Source organism: Pseudorca crassidens, chromosome 17 (assembly GCF_039906515.1).
Source record: "Pseudorca crassidens isolate mPseCra1 chromosome 17, mPseCra1.hap1, whole genome shotgun sequence".
NCBI classification, from domain to species: Eukaryota; Metazoa; Chordata; class Mammalia; order Artiodactyla; family Delphinidae; genus Pseudorca; species Pseudorca crassidens.
Genome location: NC_090312.1, coordinates 46,298,146 through 46,314,313, shown reverse-complemented (window position 1 = coordinate 46,314,313; position 16,168 = coordinate 46,298,146). Strand labels below are relative to the sequence as shown.

The 16,168-nt window shown below is 35.1% G+C and overlaps 2 protein-coding genes across 3 annotated transcripts in view; one reads left to right on the top strand and one right to left on the bottom strand.

Moving 5' to 3' along the window:
* Positions 1-15,475, top strand: part of NECAB1 (N-terminal EF-hand calcium binding protein 1) — a 267,113-nt gene extending 251,638 nt beyond the window's left edge. For both annotated transcript variants that reach the window (XM_067711804.1, XM_067711803.1), the window contains 3 exons: positions 5,789-5,866; positions 7,162-7,253; positions 11,005-15,475. In XM_067711804.1, coding sequence (XP_067567905.1) covers positions 5,789-5,866; positions 7,162-7,253; positions 11,005-11,030 — 196 coding nt within the window. In that variant the 3' untranslated portion in view covers positions 11,031-15,475. The remainder of the gene's footprint in view (positions 1-5,788; positions 5,867-7,161; positions 7,254-11,004) is intronic.
* Positions 14,142-16,168, bottom strand: part of C17H8orf88 (chromosome 17 C8orf88 homolog) — a 40,363-nt gene continuing 38,336 nt past the window's right edge. The window contains exon 6 of the mRNA XM_067711805.1: positions 14,142-14,362. Coding sequence (XP_067567906.1) covers positions 14,339-14,362 — 24 coding nt within the window. The 3' untranslated portion in view covers positions 14,142-14,338. The remainder of the gene's footprint in view (positions 14,363-16,168) is intronic.

Genomic DNA, 16,168 nt, shown 5'->3' with positions numbered 1-16,168 from the left:
ATAACCACCATTTCAGCCATTCATTATGAAATTGCACCATCTCTGAAGTCTTGATGGCAGGACTTCGTCATTTAAAAAAAAAAAAAAAGTTATTTCCATGGCCACTCCAGCTCAGGCTTCTGTTATCTCAGGCTACTAAAATATACTACCTATACCTCATCTTCAGTTTCTCTACTCCAAGTAGTCCGAGAAACAACTACTACAATTATAATTTCCCGGAAACAATTATCATAGAATTCTCTTATTCAGAAACCTGCAATAACTATCTAATGAGTAGCTTATCAAATGCCAGAAGTTTATCCTGACCCTACAATTATACTACCAACAGACCCCAGAGATCCATAGCACTGCTACCATTTGTTCTCCCTCACCTGAACACTATGCCTCAACAGTGCCCAGCTGCATATTGCCTTTCCAGCATAATCTATTGTCTTACCGCTGTGCCTTTGATCTGGCCACTCTCCTTCCCAGAAGTGTGCACCCAGCTTCAGGTCTCTGCCAGACCATGCTCTACCTTATGCCAAAGATCAAACTCACCTGCTCCTGGAAAACTGCCACAACCAAATCCACCCCTACCTTAGGAGCTTGTTTAAATTGTATTTCACAATACTCTTAGAACATTGGGAAAGCTTTTTAGCACATGTATGCATGCATGTATGTGCACATAGAAACACATACTTTATGTCTCTTTGGTGTTCCTCCCAGTAATTACTAGTTATATTTTATTCACACTCTGGCAGAATACTTCTGCAGCTAAGAAGTCTGGCTCTGGAATTAAACATGGGTTGTATTAACTTTGTGGGTTTGGGAAAGAGAAAAACAAATACCGTATGCTAACACATATATATGGAATCTAAAAAAAAAAAAAAAGGTTCTGAAGAACGTAGGGGCAGGACAGGAATAAAGATGCAGACGTAGAGAATAGACTTGACACAGGGAAGGGGAAGGGGAAGTTGCGATGAAGTGAGAGAGTAGCATTGACATATATACACTACCAAATGTAAAATAGATAGCTAGTGGGATGCAGCCTCATAGCACAGGGAGATCAGCTCGGTGCTTGTGACCACCAGAGGGATGGGATAGGGAGGGTGGGAGGGAGATGCAAGAGGGAGGGGATATGGGGGTATTATGTATACATATAGCTGATTCACTTTGTTATACAGCAGCAACTAACACAACATTGTAAAGCAATTTTACTCCAACGAAGATGTTAAAAAAAAAATTACTGAAAAACCCAAGCAGAGCAATTGTGTGACCCATGTATAACACACACACACACACACACACACACACACACATTTTTTGATTACTCTTTTTGCATATTTTGTAATCATGAAGGCTTATTTAATCCCTGTGTTTGGCACGGGGAGGTACCAACTGAATATATATGATGCACACAGTGTATTCTCAAAACCATGCATGACTTCGGAAAGTTGAGAATAGTTTCTGCTTCCAAGGATCTAGGAAACCAGTTGGGAAAATAGGATACTCATTCATGAACAATTAAAGCCATGTTCTTGGCCTTAATTTCACAGCTGTTAAGTAGAATAAAATGATTTGTGAAGTCACTCTCAGCTACCAAATTCTAGAATTTGTATGTATTCTGAACTACATGTCAAGGATGTAGGGAAGATGAATGTGGAACTGCATTGTAAGAATCAACCCTGGGAGTTGTACTATGGCCAAAGAAACATACTTAAGAACTCATGGTACCCTGTGGCACATTGAACCATTAATTTATCAGCATTTTTATATAGACAAAATAAATGGGTGGCCGTAGTGTGGTGGAGAATTGTAGGAACTATCCCTCCTGTGTGCCCCTTACTCCAGTGATTAGGCTCTGTGAGTTAAGGTAGGCCACCTGGGGAACAGAGGAAGCCAAGATGAAGTGTGTCCTGTTCCTGATGAGCCAAGCTACCTTAGGTAAGATGTTTAACCCCAACCGTTCCTGAGCTACATCATTTTTCCCCATTTCACTGACATTTTCCAGCTCCTGGAATGTTCAAAGTGTCCTGGAGCTCAGGGCTGAAGCTCTAAGTGACCTTATCCAGAGACAGCTTAGCCAAAGAACTCTTGCTTTAGCCAGTGAGTTTTTAAGTGCCACAGGAAGTATGAATACATTGAGGAGAAGACTGAGGGTGTTTAAGTTAGTACAGTCACAAAGCAAAAGCTCAGAGTTACATCATGTAATTTTAAGTTTGCAAATAATTGAAAGCTAATCATTCAAGCCCTAAGCCCTTTTAACAGAAATATTGCTGACTGAAGTTTCTAAAAATTTTATCATTAACCTTTTCTTGCTGTCTCAGTGTCATCACTGCATATGTATTGTTATCTGTATTGTACAGTCTCAAATATCAATGTCCTTAAATGTCATTGCTGTGTATTGGTCAGTTTTGCCCTTAATTGAAAGCACCCAGTCTGTAGAACAATTTTGATTAGCATTTTCACCCATAGTCCTTTGAGACACAATCTGAACTGGTCTTTCAACTCTTCCATCTGGCTCTTGACCAGATGGCCTACAGTCAGGAAGAAGGAGAAAGGAGCAACACCAACAAGCCATCCTCTCATGTCTGAACCTAAGGACAGAAAGTTTCCCAGAAGTCCCTGCTTCTCAGCATACTTCCCTTGGCATCTCATCGGCCCAACTCAAGTCACATGGCTATTCCTGGTTACAGGGGAGGTTAGAAAACAAATATTTAGCAGAAAGGAGATTGTGATGACTGTCTCAGCCCAGCACTGATTGGTACATTGGATATATTGCAAAATGAACAATGGCAGGGTTCGGTTAGACAGAGGGGAATAACAGTTGGGGAGGCAACAGACAGTATCTACCATATGATTCCCAGAGTGACTGTGAAGGTAAAATGACTTAATCCATGGGAAATGCTTAAACCAGGGCCTGGAACAGAGCAATACATGTTAGCAACCATCGCCATTGTTATTAGTATGTATAATAATGTAATAATTGTTATCATCATTATTATTGGCTTGCTGCTCCTCATTGTTTTCAAAGATTTGTCTTTTTCCCTCAGTTTCTTTTCTGTTCCTTTTAATTCTGTCACGTTTCTCAACTTTGATACCATTAAGGCTTAGCTTTCACTCACCTAAGTAAAGTGCTACTTTGTTTTTCACTATTGAGCTAACAGCTAACACACACACACACACACATATACACACATACAATATACCAATTACTGGGCAAAACATTCTACATATAATGCTTTATTTAGTACTCAGTACTACTATTACCACCATTTAACAGGTGAGGAAACAGGTTAAGTAATGGGACCAAGGTGACAAAGCTCTAATACATGGTGGATGAAGGTAAGCCTGTATGGCTATACTTCAAACCACTACCTTATCACACTGTGTTATCTTCTTCAGTCCTTCAAAACTTGAGCATCAGGCTAAAATTTCGTGAATTTCTTGTGGCTAGTCTGGAAAATGGCAGGTTCAGATAGCAGGATAAGTGATTTTTATATGTAATAAGTAATACAAATGAATTAGTTTGTAGGAGGCAGTTCATAGTCATGGATTGAAATTTGACCATTACATTGTCAGATTACATTTGGGGATTACAGATCCTTTTAGACTATGATGAGAACTATGGATTCTCTTCCCAGGAAAAAGTAGATATGCACAGTAATTTTCAGCTCATTTCTGGGATTTCAAGGAACCCCCCCAAAAGCCCATCTATAAACTCCTGGGGTTAGAAAATCTCCAGTTTCACTTTCTGTTCAATTCCTTTGATTATGTTATAAACCTTTCCCGAGAAAATCTGAAATTGAACTAAGAACAATACTTGCTACATCATATCTTAACTGAAGCAAGCTTGATCAATAGCTCTGTGAAAAACACCAAACTACAAGCCAAATAAGTATTACAATTTCTGTGTAGTTACCACCATCTGCTGGCCACACTTAGGTAAATCCTAAATTTACACTGAGCTTGGCTATTTTACCGTATGTTTGCTCTTAAATCAATATTCTATTCTCCCAATTTTTCCCAATCTCTCAATTTATTGGGATTGAGATATACACACTACTATATATAAAATAGATAATAAGGATCTACTGTGTAGCACAGGGAAGTCTACTCAATACTCTGAAATGACCTATATGGGAAAAGAATCATAAGAGTGGATATATGTCTATGTATAACTGATTCACTTTGCTGTAAACCCAAAACTAACACAACATTGTAAATCAACTATACGCCAATAAAAATTATTTTAAAAAATTTAAAAAAGAGTAGTTTATACAAACTACTATGTATAAAATAGATAAGCAACAAGGATGTATTGTATACCACAGGGAATTATAACCATTAACTTGTAATAACATTTAATGGAGTATAATCTGCAAAACTACTGAATCATTATGCTGTATACCTGAAATATAATGTAAATCAACTATGCTTCCATTTAAAAAAGCACCACACCGGGCTTCCCTGGTGGTGCAGTGGTTGAGAGTCCGCCTGCCAATGCAGGGGACACGGGTTCGTGCCCCGGTCCGGGAAGATCCCACATGCCGCAGAGTGGCTGGGCCCGTGAGCCATGGCCGCTGAGCGTGAGCGTCCGGAGTCTGTGCTCCGCAACGGGAGAGGCCAAAACAGTGAGAGGCCCGCGTACCACAAAAAAAAAAAAAAAAAAAAAAAAGCACCCCATCTGATTTGTTTTTTTAAATCCTTATTGTTTTTCTAACCTCTGATTTTGATTTATAATCTGAATATACTGTGAAACGTTAGGCTGAACAAGCTGGACTTGTGGAATTAATTTTTTAAAGGAATCTTTATATTTGTATCCTACTCTCCCTTAAATTTATGAATCTATCCCCTCTCCCTTTCTTTCTACCTTAATTTGGATCTTCATCATCTCTTACCTAAGCTAGTTTCACTACCTCTCTAACTTTTCTTCCTGCTTTGAACTGTTCTCCATAGGCTACCTCACACGGCCATCAGAAGGATCTTTTAAAACCCAGCTTCAACAATGAGACTCTCCCTGCTTTAAACCCTTTTGTGTCTCCTCATTGCTACCGGATTAAATCCAGTCTTCACCTCAACTTGTCTTTTCACCCACCTCCTCTCTCTTCACTACTCCAAAACATATTATATAGGCTATTAGCCACTCTCAGGCTAGTCCAGAAGGTTGGAAGGAACAAATTTGTCTTCCCTAAATTGGAAAAGCAATTACAAAAAAAACTACAATTATGGCCAGAATATGGACTCAAACTTGATCTGGACAGCGAGAAAGTTGAGAGGTGTGAGTGTGTAAAAGAGAAAGGAGGAGGACCAACACTGGGCACTGGCAAAGTTGGAGTTAGTTGTGTAGCAGTGTGGTCCAGGTGACTTAGCTTACAGCAGGACCCCAAACAAAAACTGTCAATCCAGAGATAGAGGTAAGGGCAAGAGCTTTGGAGGCTGATTGGACTGATCCAAAGAGCAACAGCTGAGGGCAAGGAAGGTGGCATGCACTCACATTCTTCTGAACCCTGGCAAAACAGAACTCACAAAATCTTTTTGAATAGATATATGAAGGAAATTTTACAAAGTTATATTTGTGATTTCTGAAATATACTGAGACAGTATTCATGATGCCAAACCAGAAAACTAAAAACGTATATTAAACAAACAGACATGTTAATCAATTATTGACAAAACTTCAATTTTCATGCAGGAACCATAGGTGTTTCTTATACAAATGGATAAGATTAGAGGTGATTAGAAATATTAGTTTATTTCTTGTATTTAATTTCCTATGGCTAATTACACCTTTCCTTTTCCATTTCAGTATTTCTATACAGAAGCTTTCAAATGAATCTCACTACACGATTTACGAGTTCTGGGAGAACAGTAGTGTGTGGAATAGGTAAGTTATGAGCAGGCCTTATTTTTTTTATTTTTTTGCCAGGGAGGTGGCAATATACATGATATAATTTTAGAACCTGTAGAAAAAACTCCATTCCCTTTACCTCACCTTAAAACCTGTCTTATTTGCTCATTTTCCTAAATCTCACTCCTTTTATGGATTTGAAATCACTTTCCTTTTGAAGCACAAAAACTTTTGATTATGATCACACTTTAAGAATTACCATTTTACTGATGCTTTCAGGTAAACAGATTTAGATGTGGGTCATGGGTGTCTAAGGTGTGCAGGGGTGGGAGACAAAGGATGCAGAAAAAGATGAAAATAATTTTACTTCCTAATTTTTCTTAAGCTCTGTGGTTCTTATTTTGCAATATAGCTATATATAATGGTTAAGATCATCATAGCTTAACAGCTTTTTGAAATGTCTTTACTTACTGCAAACAAAAGGGAAATTCAAGACATTGTTTGGAAAAGATTAAAAGCAAGTCAACTTCTCTTGTAATCATTCAGTTTTGTATATAATTATATTTGTTAACTATTCCTCGATAAAGTTAAAAGATAAATCAAGTTCTTTGAAATTAAAATAATTATTAATAAGTAACAAATATATAATTAGAAAAATGAGATGAAGGAAATTTTGCTATTCTGAGATTATATAAATAGTTCTAGTTGGCTTTAAATGGCACAGAGAATATAGCTCTCCAATAAGTCCATATTTTGGGGTGTTAAATGATGGTAATGAAACAAATACCTGGAAATTTATTTGATACATATTTCACCTAAAATTTTTATTTTTGTGGCTATTTTAAACACTGTGCTATAATGCATAATGACATCAACAGAATTTCAGGCACAAAAGGGAGCTTTAAAGGCAACTTATTCAACTCTGTAGTTCCAGGCCTATACTTTTAGATGATTTTTCTTTCTTTTTATCCTCTAGAGATGGAAAATCTATAGTCCTTCTTCTTAGCTATCCTATTTTTTAAACATCCTGATGCCCAAGATAGTCTTCCTTCTGTTTAAACTTCTTGCTGCAATTACAGTTATCTCCTTTTGTTTTATCTTCTCTAGAGAATTAGTGCTCTCCTGTTTTAAAAAAAAATTCTGGTGATACTTGTTAAATTACTCCTTAGTCTTTTTTTAAGGGTAAATAACCAAGAAAAGAAGTCCGTATTCAGGTACTTAATCTAAATCATCCGAAACCTTGCCACCTTGAGTGAATTTGAACTGTGCTACATTCTACTCAGGAAGATTGTAATAAATTGCACAGCCATAACCTATAATTATTTATACAGCCACCGTCAGATGAATTATAGCAAGACCTTCCAAAGAAGTAATGTGGATTTCTTGGAAACTCCGGAACTCACATCTACTATGCTAGTTCCTGGTAATTATCCTGGGTTCACAATTCTTCTATGTGCTTTTGTATTGCCTTTCTCTGTTTAAAAGACAGTATGTTCTAGCCCTTTCCCCTTCATCAACTGTACTCTATTTTTTTATCTATCTTAAAATTGGAGAGTGGGGGTAGGAAATAAGAGATCTATATATTTTTTCTATTGCCTTTAGTCCTTAGTTGACCCTATTTGTATTCCTGGCTGTATTAAACCTAATATTAGTCATTTGCTGGTCACCTTTTAACAATTTGAAGTACAAATCATGACATTTCAAAAAATTATTCAAATGCTTTACTATATTATAGTGTATTGAATAAATTTGAAATAGGTGACCATAGATTGGAGATTAGAATTATGTTAGAAATATCTTTATTATAATAATTGTTAAAATATTTTTTGTAATTGGAGAAAAAGGAGAAGGGAAAGAGAAATTTGAAATGAACTTGCCTGAGAAGTCTGGCCTAGCCAAACCTTATTTAAGATAATTGAGAACAAAAATTATTTGTTCATCTACCCATCCATTCAATTACCAATTAAACATACTTTTACTGAATGTTAATAAGTGCTAAGCACTGGGGATACTGGGGTTCCTAGCCTGTTTACTAGCACTGATTGAGCTCCAGTTATGAACAAGCATTGTGTTGGGAGCTATAGAGGGTACAAAGTAAAAATACAGTCCCTACCTATAAAATGCTTTCTGTCCAGTAGGAAAGACAAATGTTTGCAGAAAAATAACAAGCTCAGGACATACATAATAGTTACCTATTAGAGTCATAATGTGCTATGTGAATTTAGAGGAGTGGATTGCCTCTTTAACAGTTTTTAATGAGGAGATGATCCTTGAGCTGGACTTTAAAAAATTAGATTTGGACAAATAAAGATGGAGAAGAAGGGTACTTAGAGGTAAATTGTAGACATGAACAAATGTAAGAAATGTTAAATGTGCTGTGTTAATTGGTGCAAAGATATGATTAAAGCATAAGGCTTGTATATGGTACATGTGCAAAGAGAGGAGAGAGTAGGAAATGGGAGTTGAAAATATAATAAGGAATTTTAACTTTCTTCTTACAGTATTATGGAGCCATTAAAGGTTTTTGAGAGGGCTAGTGAATGCTCTAATCAGTAGTAACTGTGGCAGGAGGGAGAAAGGTGAATGTCATGAGAGGAGAGAAATTGGTCAGGCAGGGCAATAATCTAGGCCAGGAAAAAAAAGCATCTGAACCAAGACGATATCCATACAGTTCCCTTGCAGATAGAATTTTCAGGAGTTAACCATAGCAAGATGATGGTTGAAGCCGGGCGTTGGTGAGAAAGTGTGTAGGTAAGAAGAAAATATCTAACAGAAGCCTGAGGAACTGCCTTTATTTAAAAGGTTGGGAGAGAAAAGCCTCCTTTCATTAAGGAGACTGAGGGGAACCAGAGATAGGAGAGTCACAGTTACAGAGTATCAAGGAAACCAAAAGAGGAGTAACATGCAAAGTACAGTGCTCCTCAGGGGGCCTATGTAGGAGAGCATGACTGAAGAGAATGGGACTGAAAATTGGATTTGACAAGAGAAGTTTTAATAAAATGGTAGGAATTTTAAAATTAGGGTAGATTTTGATGGATTGGCAATAAATGGAAAATGAAGAAGTCAATTCTGGAATTGAAGCTAGGTGAGGAGATGGGGAGATCAGGTGTGAATGCTTTCAAGTTGGCTGACTCTGACAGTCTCAGCCTGATTTTTTATATTTACTCTAGATCTTAAGGGCAGGTTTATGCACTATTAGTATCATTGGTACATGCATTCTATTACTCTTTCTCTCTCAGAGCATTTCCTAATTTAGAGAGAAAAACTGAGTACAGATAAAACTGGATCAATTCCTGTTCTCAGAATTCAGAGTGAATACAATTTAATGCCTTTTAATTGCTACCCTATTTTTCATGTGTGTGTGATTTTCACATCACATCTAATTTCTACAACCACTGGAATTTGATAGAAAAAAAGTTAGGCTTGATTCTAACACAATTTTAAAAACCTACTTCAAACAAGATTTTTAACATCTATTGGGTCATCCTACTCTATTCTAAACTGAAAGTTCTATCACTGTTAACAGCTGACTTCCCTTGGGAACAAACAGCAGATATATCTCCCTGGACAAAAAGCTGAAATTAGCTTATAAATATTATTTATGATTTTAATGTCCATATGACTTATATTTGTAACAACTAGTTTTGTGCATTTTGTTTATGTAGTTTTGAAATGCTGCATATATTTTGACCTAAAATAAAAATCTGAAAGTTATTACAGTTAGAAACACACAATGAGTGGGTTTGTATTACTAATTCACAAATAACAATTTCTAATAAGACTTTTTTTTTTTTTGTGGTACACGGGCCTCTCACTGCTGTGGCCTCTCCCGTTGCGGAGCGCAGGCTCAGCAGCCATGGCTCACAGGCCCAGCCGCTCCGCGGCATGTGGGATCTTCCCGGACCGGGGCACGAACCCGTGTCCCCTGCATCGGCAGGCGGACTCTCAACCACTGCACCACCAGGGAAGCCCAATACTGCTTTTTAATTAAGATTTCTAAGTGGTTTACTTAAGATACATCTTAAGAAATAAAGCAGGGACTTCCCTGGTAGCGCAGTGGTTAAGAATCTGCCTGCCAATGCAGGGGACATGGGTTCAAGCCCTGGTCCGGGAAGAGCCCACATGCCACAGAACAGCTAAGCCCGTGCACCACAACTACTGAGCCTGCGCTCTAGAGCCTGTGAGCCACAACTACTGAGCCGCGTGCCACACCTACAGAAGCCCATACGCCTAGTGCCCATGCTCCATCCACAATTAGAGAAGTCACCTCAGTGGGAAGCCTGAGCACCGCAATGAAGAGTAGACCCCGCTTGCCACAACTAGAGAAAGCCCGTGAGCAGCAACAAAGACCCAACTCAACCAAAAATAAAAATAAATAAAACAATTTATTTAAATAAATAAAGCAAATAAACCAGTCTTCACTAGATACAAAAATATAAACCAAAATATATTCCTATGAACTCTCAAATATAAAAATCACTTAAATGAGGCATACTGGAATATGGAGCCTATGCTGATAAGCTATCATAAAACACCCAGACAAAAAGAGTATGAGAATTGGTCTGTGGAGCAGAATATCCCTTGGCAAAGGAGAAAGCCTTATGGTTATGGGAAAAAAGGATACATAAGAAAGTAAGATTCTATTGCCAGTCAGTGTATTATTTAAACAGCTTTGAAAACAAATTTTAATCCTTCACATTTGTCTGTTTCTCACCTCATTCCACCAATCTTACTTCTTTGACATAGGTTTGTCTTTGGGATACTTACATTTACTGGGGAAAATATTCCTAATTTTACAATACAGATATACTAAAAAAATATTATTTAAAACACATCCACTTACTTATACCCAAACTTTCTGAACTGGGAAGATTAAAACAACAACAACATGATTTTATCTTCAGGGTGTTTATAATCTCATTGCCAAGACAATCTCTATTCATATATAACAAAAACTTTTTAGTTAAACTGCAACCAAGTGCCAAAAGCTATGGTACAACTAACAAGTGCACAGGAAAGTTCAATCAAGTCAGGAAACAGTAACTTGAAAGATAAGTAATTATACAGACTAAAGATGAGGGAAAATAGTCTCTTTAAGAATGACTTGCACCTTGAACTAACTTAGCCCTAGCAGTTATTTTCATTATTTAAAAAAACTCTTTTTCTCTTTTCAGCTTCATGGTGGATCCTGAACAACTAGCTGTTCCTTAACATTTTCTTTATGGTTCCAAGTAAAAAACAACTGTTCTTATCTGAAATGTGAATTAGAAAATTCTCTGTACTTATTAATCTACTCTCTACTTTTGTTTAAATATATTTACCCTAAGATGTGCACTCTTCTTAAATGTCTTCTATCATTTTATCTTTCATGTAAATTTTAGCTCAACTTTCAAAGTTCACTATTATCCTCAATATTTGCTGCTGTATTGCTACATACAATAAACCTAAAACCCTTTAGTCTCAAAATCATAATATATGAAAAGTATACATATAAAGTAACAAAATTGTTATGATAGAGAAAAAAACATTTAAAGTGAGAGCTTTTAGACTATTACTTCATAGAACAGCTTCTGTAGATCTGTCATAAACTATAAAGGTTAAATCAGTGTTTTGTGATTTTTTAAGTATCTGCTTTACCATGAGTGAAATGTATTCTTCAGTAATACCTACTCCATTCCCAACTCAGGATCCTATAACTATTCACTTTATGTTACTTAAAAAGCTAATACATGATCCAATATGACTGGTATCCTTATATGCAGAGAGAGAGAGCAGGGATGCAGTGCATCCCTGTTGTTCAAGCTTAAAAAAACATTAATACATGAGCATAAACCAATCTTCATTATAACCAATAGAATCTCTATCCATCTGTCAAGTTATAAACTGGTTTTTCATAAGTGAGCAATTCTGTGACAGGGTACCATTTAGTAATGTAACACCATTATATCATTTGTTAAGAAAATGTGGTTCAAAATTTTTGGCACATGATCCAGAGGTCTAACTTTACTTATGAAAAATAGACATTTGCATTTAAATAATGATTTCAAAATATTTTAAAACCAAAATTTTAACCTAAGTGAACAAAGAATTATAAAACAAGTATAAACTTTAGGGAAATAATAAAATATGTACTGGACAAAAAACATCTATTTTTCAGTTTCAACACTAGAATGACTACAATCCCAGTTTCACTAGAAAAACTAAAACTATGTACCTTATATATTCTGCTGTACAAGCTCATAAATTAAATATTTTTAATAAAATCTCTTTTATTCTGATAAATGCTGCTAATGAAAATGCAATGCATATAGAAATTTGTTTATTCTCTAGGCCAAATTCCTCTGAAAACACAGGTCTTCCAGGAAACAAACATAAGGTGAATTTTTCCTTTTCTTTTTTTTTTTAACTCAGACAAAAAGGAAGGTTGAACTAAAATTTTGTTTTTTAAATATAAAAGTTAACCTAACATATTTTCTCAAACTAACTTTTACCAACACCTTTGTGTACTCTCAGTCCTCATTTAGTCTAAATAAAATTAAAGAATTTTTAATAGCTTCTACTAGAAATAGGTAGTAAATATTGACATACACACGTGTGTGTATATGTTTGTGTGTGTGTGTGTGTGTGTGTGGTCATTTCTAAAGATGATAAACACTATGAAACAACACCTGGCTCAACTCTTTTAATTTATATACAAAGCAAAGAACAACATGAATGGAGATGTACAATGATTATTCAAATAAGCTATACATATGTACAAAGGCAAATAGATAATAAAACAGTCTTTGCAGTCTCACTCTGATTATATACAGTAAGAAAGGATCAAAAGACTTTGAAACCTCGGGGACTTCTACTATACAAACTCTTCTTGAAAACGCTGGTTATAAATGATTTCAAAAATAGAAATTATAGCTAATCAATATATTGTTCTGGCCAGTCCATTTCTGTATCAGATTCAGAAAGTACATCAAGTCTTTTGGATACTAGGCACTTTCCAAAGTTAGGATGGTAGTATGACTTTAAATGGGGTCTGCCCTCAGTAACAGTGCTAAATGGAAGGGCTCTTTGGATTCCAAATTGGAATAGGTTCGATCATATTTTTTTTAACTAAAGTCAACAGACTTGGATAATAGGCAAATAATAAAGCAAACCAATTTAATTATATGGTAATTCTGACCCCAGCTCTTTTTAAATTACTTTTTTATTGAGATGACCCCAGCTCTTATATAAATTACATGTATTTTTGTGTATGTGTGTGTAATCATACACATATAAATACCAGAAGCTATAATATAAAGGGAAATAGTAGGGCAAAAATGAGTGTAAAAAACTGGGCCGTAGGTGTAAACTCATTTTTAAGTAACCAATAAATTTATGGCTAGTGAAGGTTCTTTTTTTTTTCCTACTTGAAAAGCAATCTTTTTCTGGTGAACAAAGCAATTAAAAGTAGTATACTAAAGACCAAGTTGGGAAATCTGCCATGGACTAAAGTTTGAATCTGGGTAACAAGTCTAAAGACCAGTGAAGAAAAAGGTACTTGTTTTAGGAGTTCAGAATTCAGTTTAAGATAAACTTTCTGCCAAATGATGTCCTTGAATGCCTTGCCAATAGACCCAGGGATCTGAAAGAATCTGAGGATAGAACTAGGGAGAGTTTACACTTACCTTTATATGAGCAATTCTTTGTGACACTGTGCTGGAACAAACTTTTCTTTTTAACAAGAGTGACAAATTGCAGGAGATTTAGTGTATAGAATTTCTAGGAGCTAAAAGTTTAAACCTCCAAATTCTTCATCCATACACTTGTTATAAGAAATTACAGCACTGAAACTTAATGCACCTCAATTATTTGCAAATGCCTCAATTATTCCTCTTTTGGAAATAAAAGAATATTAGACAATGTTGTTATTATCACAAACCTACAGAACAATCATATATTTGAAAAGAAATACTTCTTAAAATATTATCCCTCCTATCACTGAGAACTATTCATTGAACATCCTGAATCATTCTAAACCTCTAGAGAGATTGTAATGATCCTTTCAAGTGCTGGTATGAAATCAGTGGGAAACAAAACAAAAGCAACTTTAAAAGCAACAAGAAATTATGTATCATATATACATCATAGCATATACTTTATATTTGAGAATCCTTACAGCTTACATTTTCATTCCATTATTACAAGTGATGAAAAACAAAAATTGCAAGTAGCATGCAAATTATAAATACAGTCTTCCCATTTCACTAACCAAATTCCTACTTTCCAGTGTTACTTCCCAATTTATGCAAGAAACTGCCTGCAAAGCTGAAACTGATTAGAAAATTCTTTATTGTTTAAAGTATCTCTTTCTCATTTTAGGAGAAACCAAATATCCAACCATCAAAATTAAAAATAAATTGAATTGTTACAGTCTGTTACAGTTATTGTTACTAGATCCACTTCATTTGCAGGTGTCCAAAATATAAAATTAGTAATTCTTTATCTTGAAATACATACATTCTCAAAATGCTACTTAAAGCTTTGGTTGTTTTCCTGTAATAGAGAAGAAAAAGTTAACTTATCAATTAGATTGAATGAATGTACCTTTTACTAATTAGTTTATCAAACCAAATGTTGTGACCTATTGTTTGCAGATCTAAATGCATGTTACTATAGAAACTATTAAGTAACTGGAATTTGTCAAATAAAGTAGTTCTTCTGTGTTTAGTAAAACTTATATAATACATATATTATATTTAAATATATTAGATTGTATTCAAAACCCGTTGTTCTGTTTTTGTGGTACCTAATTTTTAGAAAATATTATTAATGCATAAAACAAAAGTAAACTCAAAATAATGCGTAGGTCAAACTTCTATTGACAAAATAAAATGTTGTTAGAAGTGGAAAGCCTTCAAATGAGAAAGCGACTATATTTTATATAGCACTGAAGTTTAGATTTATTCTTATAGACCAAGGATTATATGCCCTTAAGATCTCTGAACAGGTAGAAAAATTCAAATAACATCAAGGATGCTTTACCTCATTAAATATTCCTGTGAGCAAGGTATTATGAAAAAAACTTCTAAATTTATGCTTTAATTTTAAAAAGAATTGGCTGGATGTCTGCAAGGTAGTGAGTTTAAATTAAGAGCCATTGATACACTATGAATAAACTAAAATACAAAAAATTGTAATTATGAAAAAAAAGCTATGGATTCCAAAGGGTAAGAAATCCCCCAAATGGAGAACACAGGAGGTATTTTATATCTCACATTTGACCCATTCTTAGCATACCTATATTCTGAACTCATCTCAGTAGAATACTACAGGCATTCCTCACTTTACTGCTCTTTGTAGATACTGTGTTTTTTACAAATTGAAGGGTTGTGGCAACCTTGCATCAAACAAGCCTGTGGGTACCATTTTTCCAACACCATCTGCTCACTTTGAGTCTCTGTGTTATATTTTGGTGATTCTCCCAATATTTCAAACATTTTCATTATTATCATTATATTTGTTATAGTGATCTGTGAACAGTTATCTTCAATGTTACATAGTGAAAAGATTACAACTTGCTGAAGGCTCAGATGTTGGTTAGCATTTTTTAGCAATAAATAACTAAATTGTTTTTTAATTAAGATATGTAAATAGTTTTTTTTTTTTCCAGACATAATGCTATTGCACAACTAAGAGCAGTATAGTGTAAACATAACTTTTATATGCACTGGGAAACCAAAACATTTGTGTGACTCCCTTTATTGCAATATTTGTTTGGAACCAAATTTGCAACATCTCTGAGGTATGCCTGTATACCTTTTATACACCTTTACCTGTATAAAATGGTGTTTATGAAAACTATAAATAAAAGAAATTCAAATTCCAGTCAAAATGGAAGTAAAGACCATAAAAGATGAAAATCAACACCTACTGAGTACATAATGAGAGATAAGTACCATGCTAAAAGCAATTTCATACATTTCATTTAATTCTAACAATTAGAAATCATCCCCTTATCACAATTGCAAAACTGAGGCTCAAGAACGTTAAGTGACTTGCCTAAGTTTGAACAATATACCAGTACACAGGTGGAGCTACAACTTGAACCCAAGCCTGACATGAAACCCATGTCCTTTCCAATCAATATCCTGAAAGATACATGTATGTATTTACTGTGTGTATTTACTTTGATAGAATTTGATGAGGTGACACAGAAATATAAAGGGCTAAGAAACAGCAAAGATGTGTTGAAGAATAGTTGTGTTGTTTTACTGTATAAAAGGAGTAACTGAACAGAACAGAGCGCCCAGAAACAGACCACATGTAAATATATTGCCACAAAGGTGGCAGAGGACTATC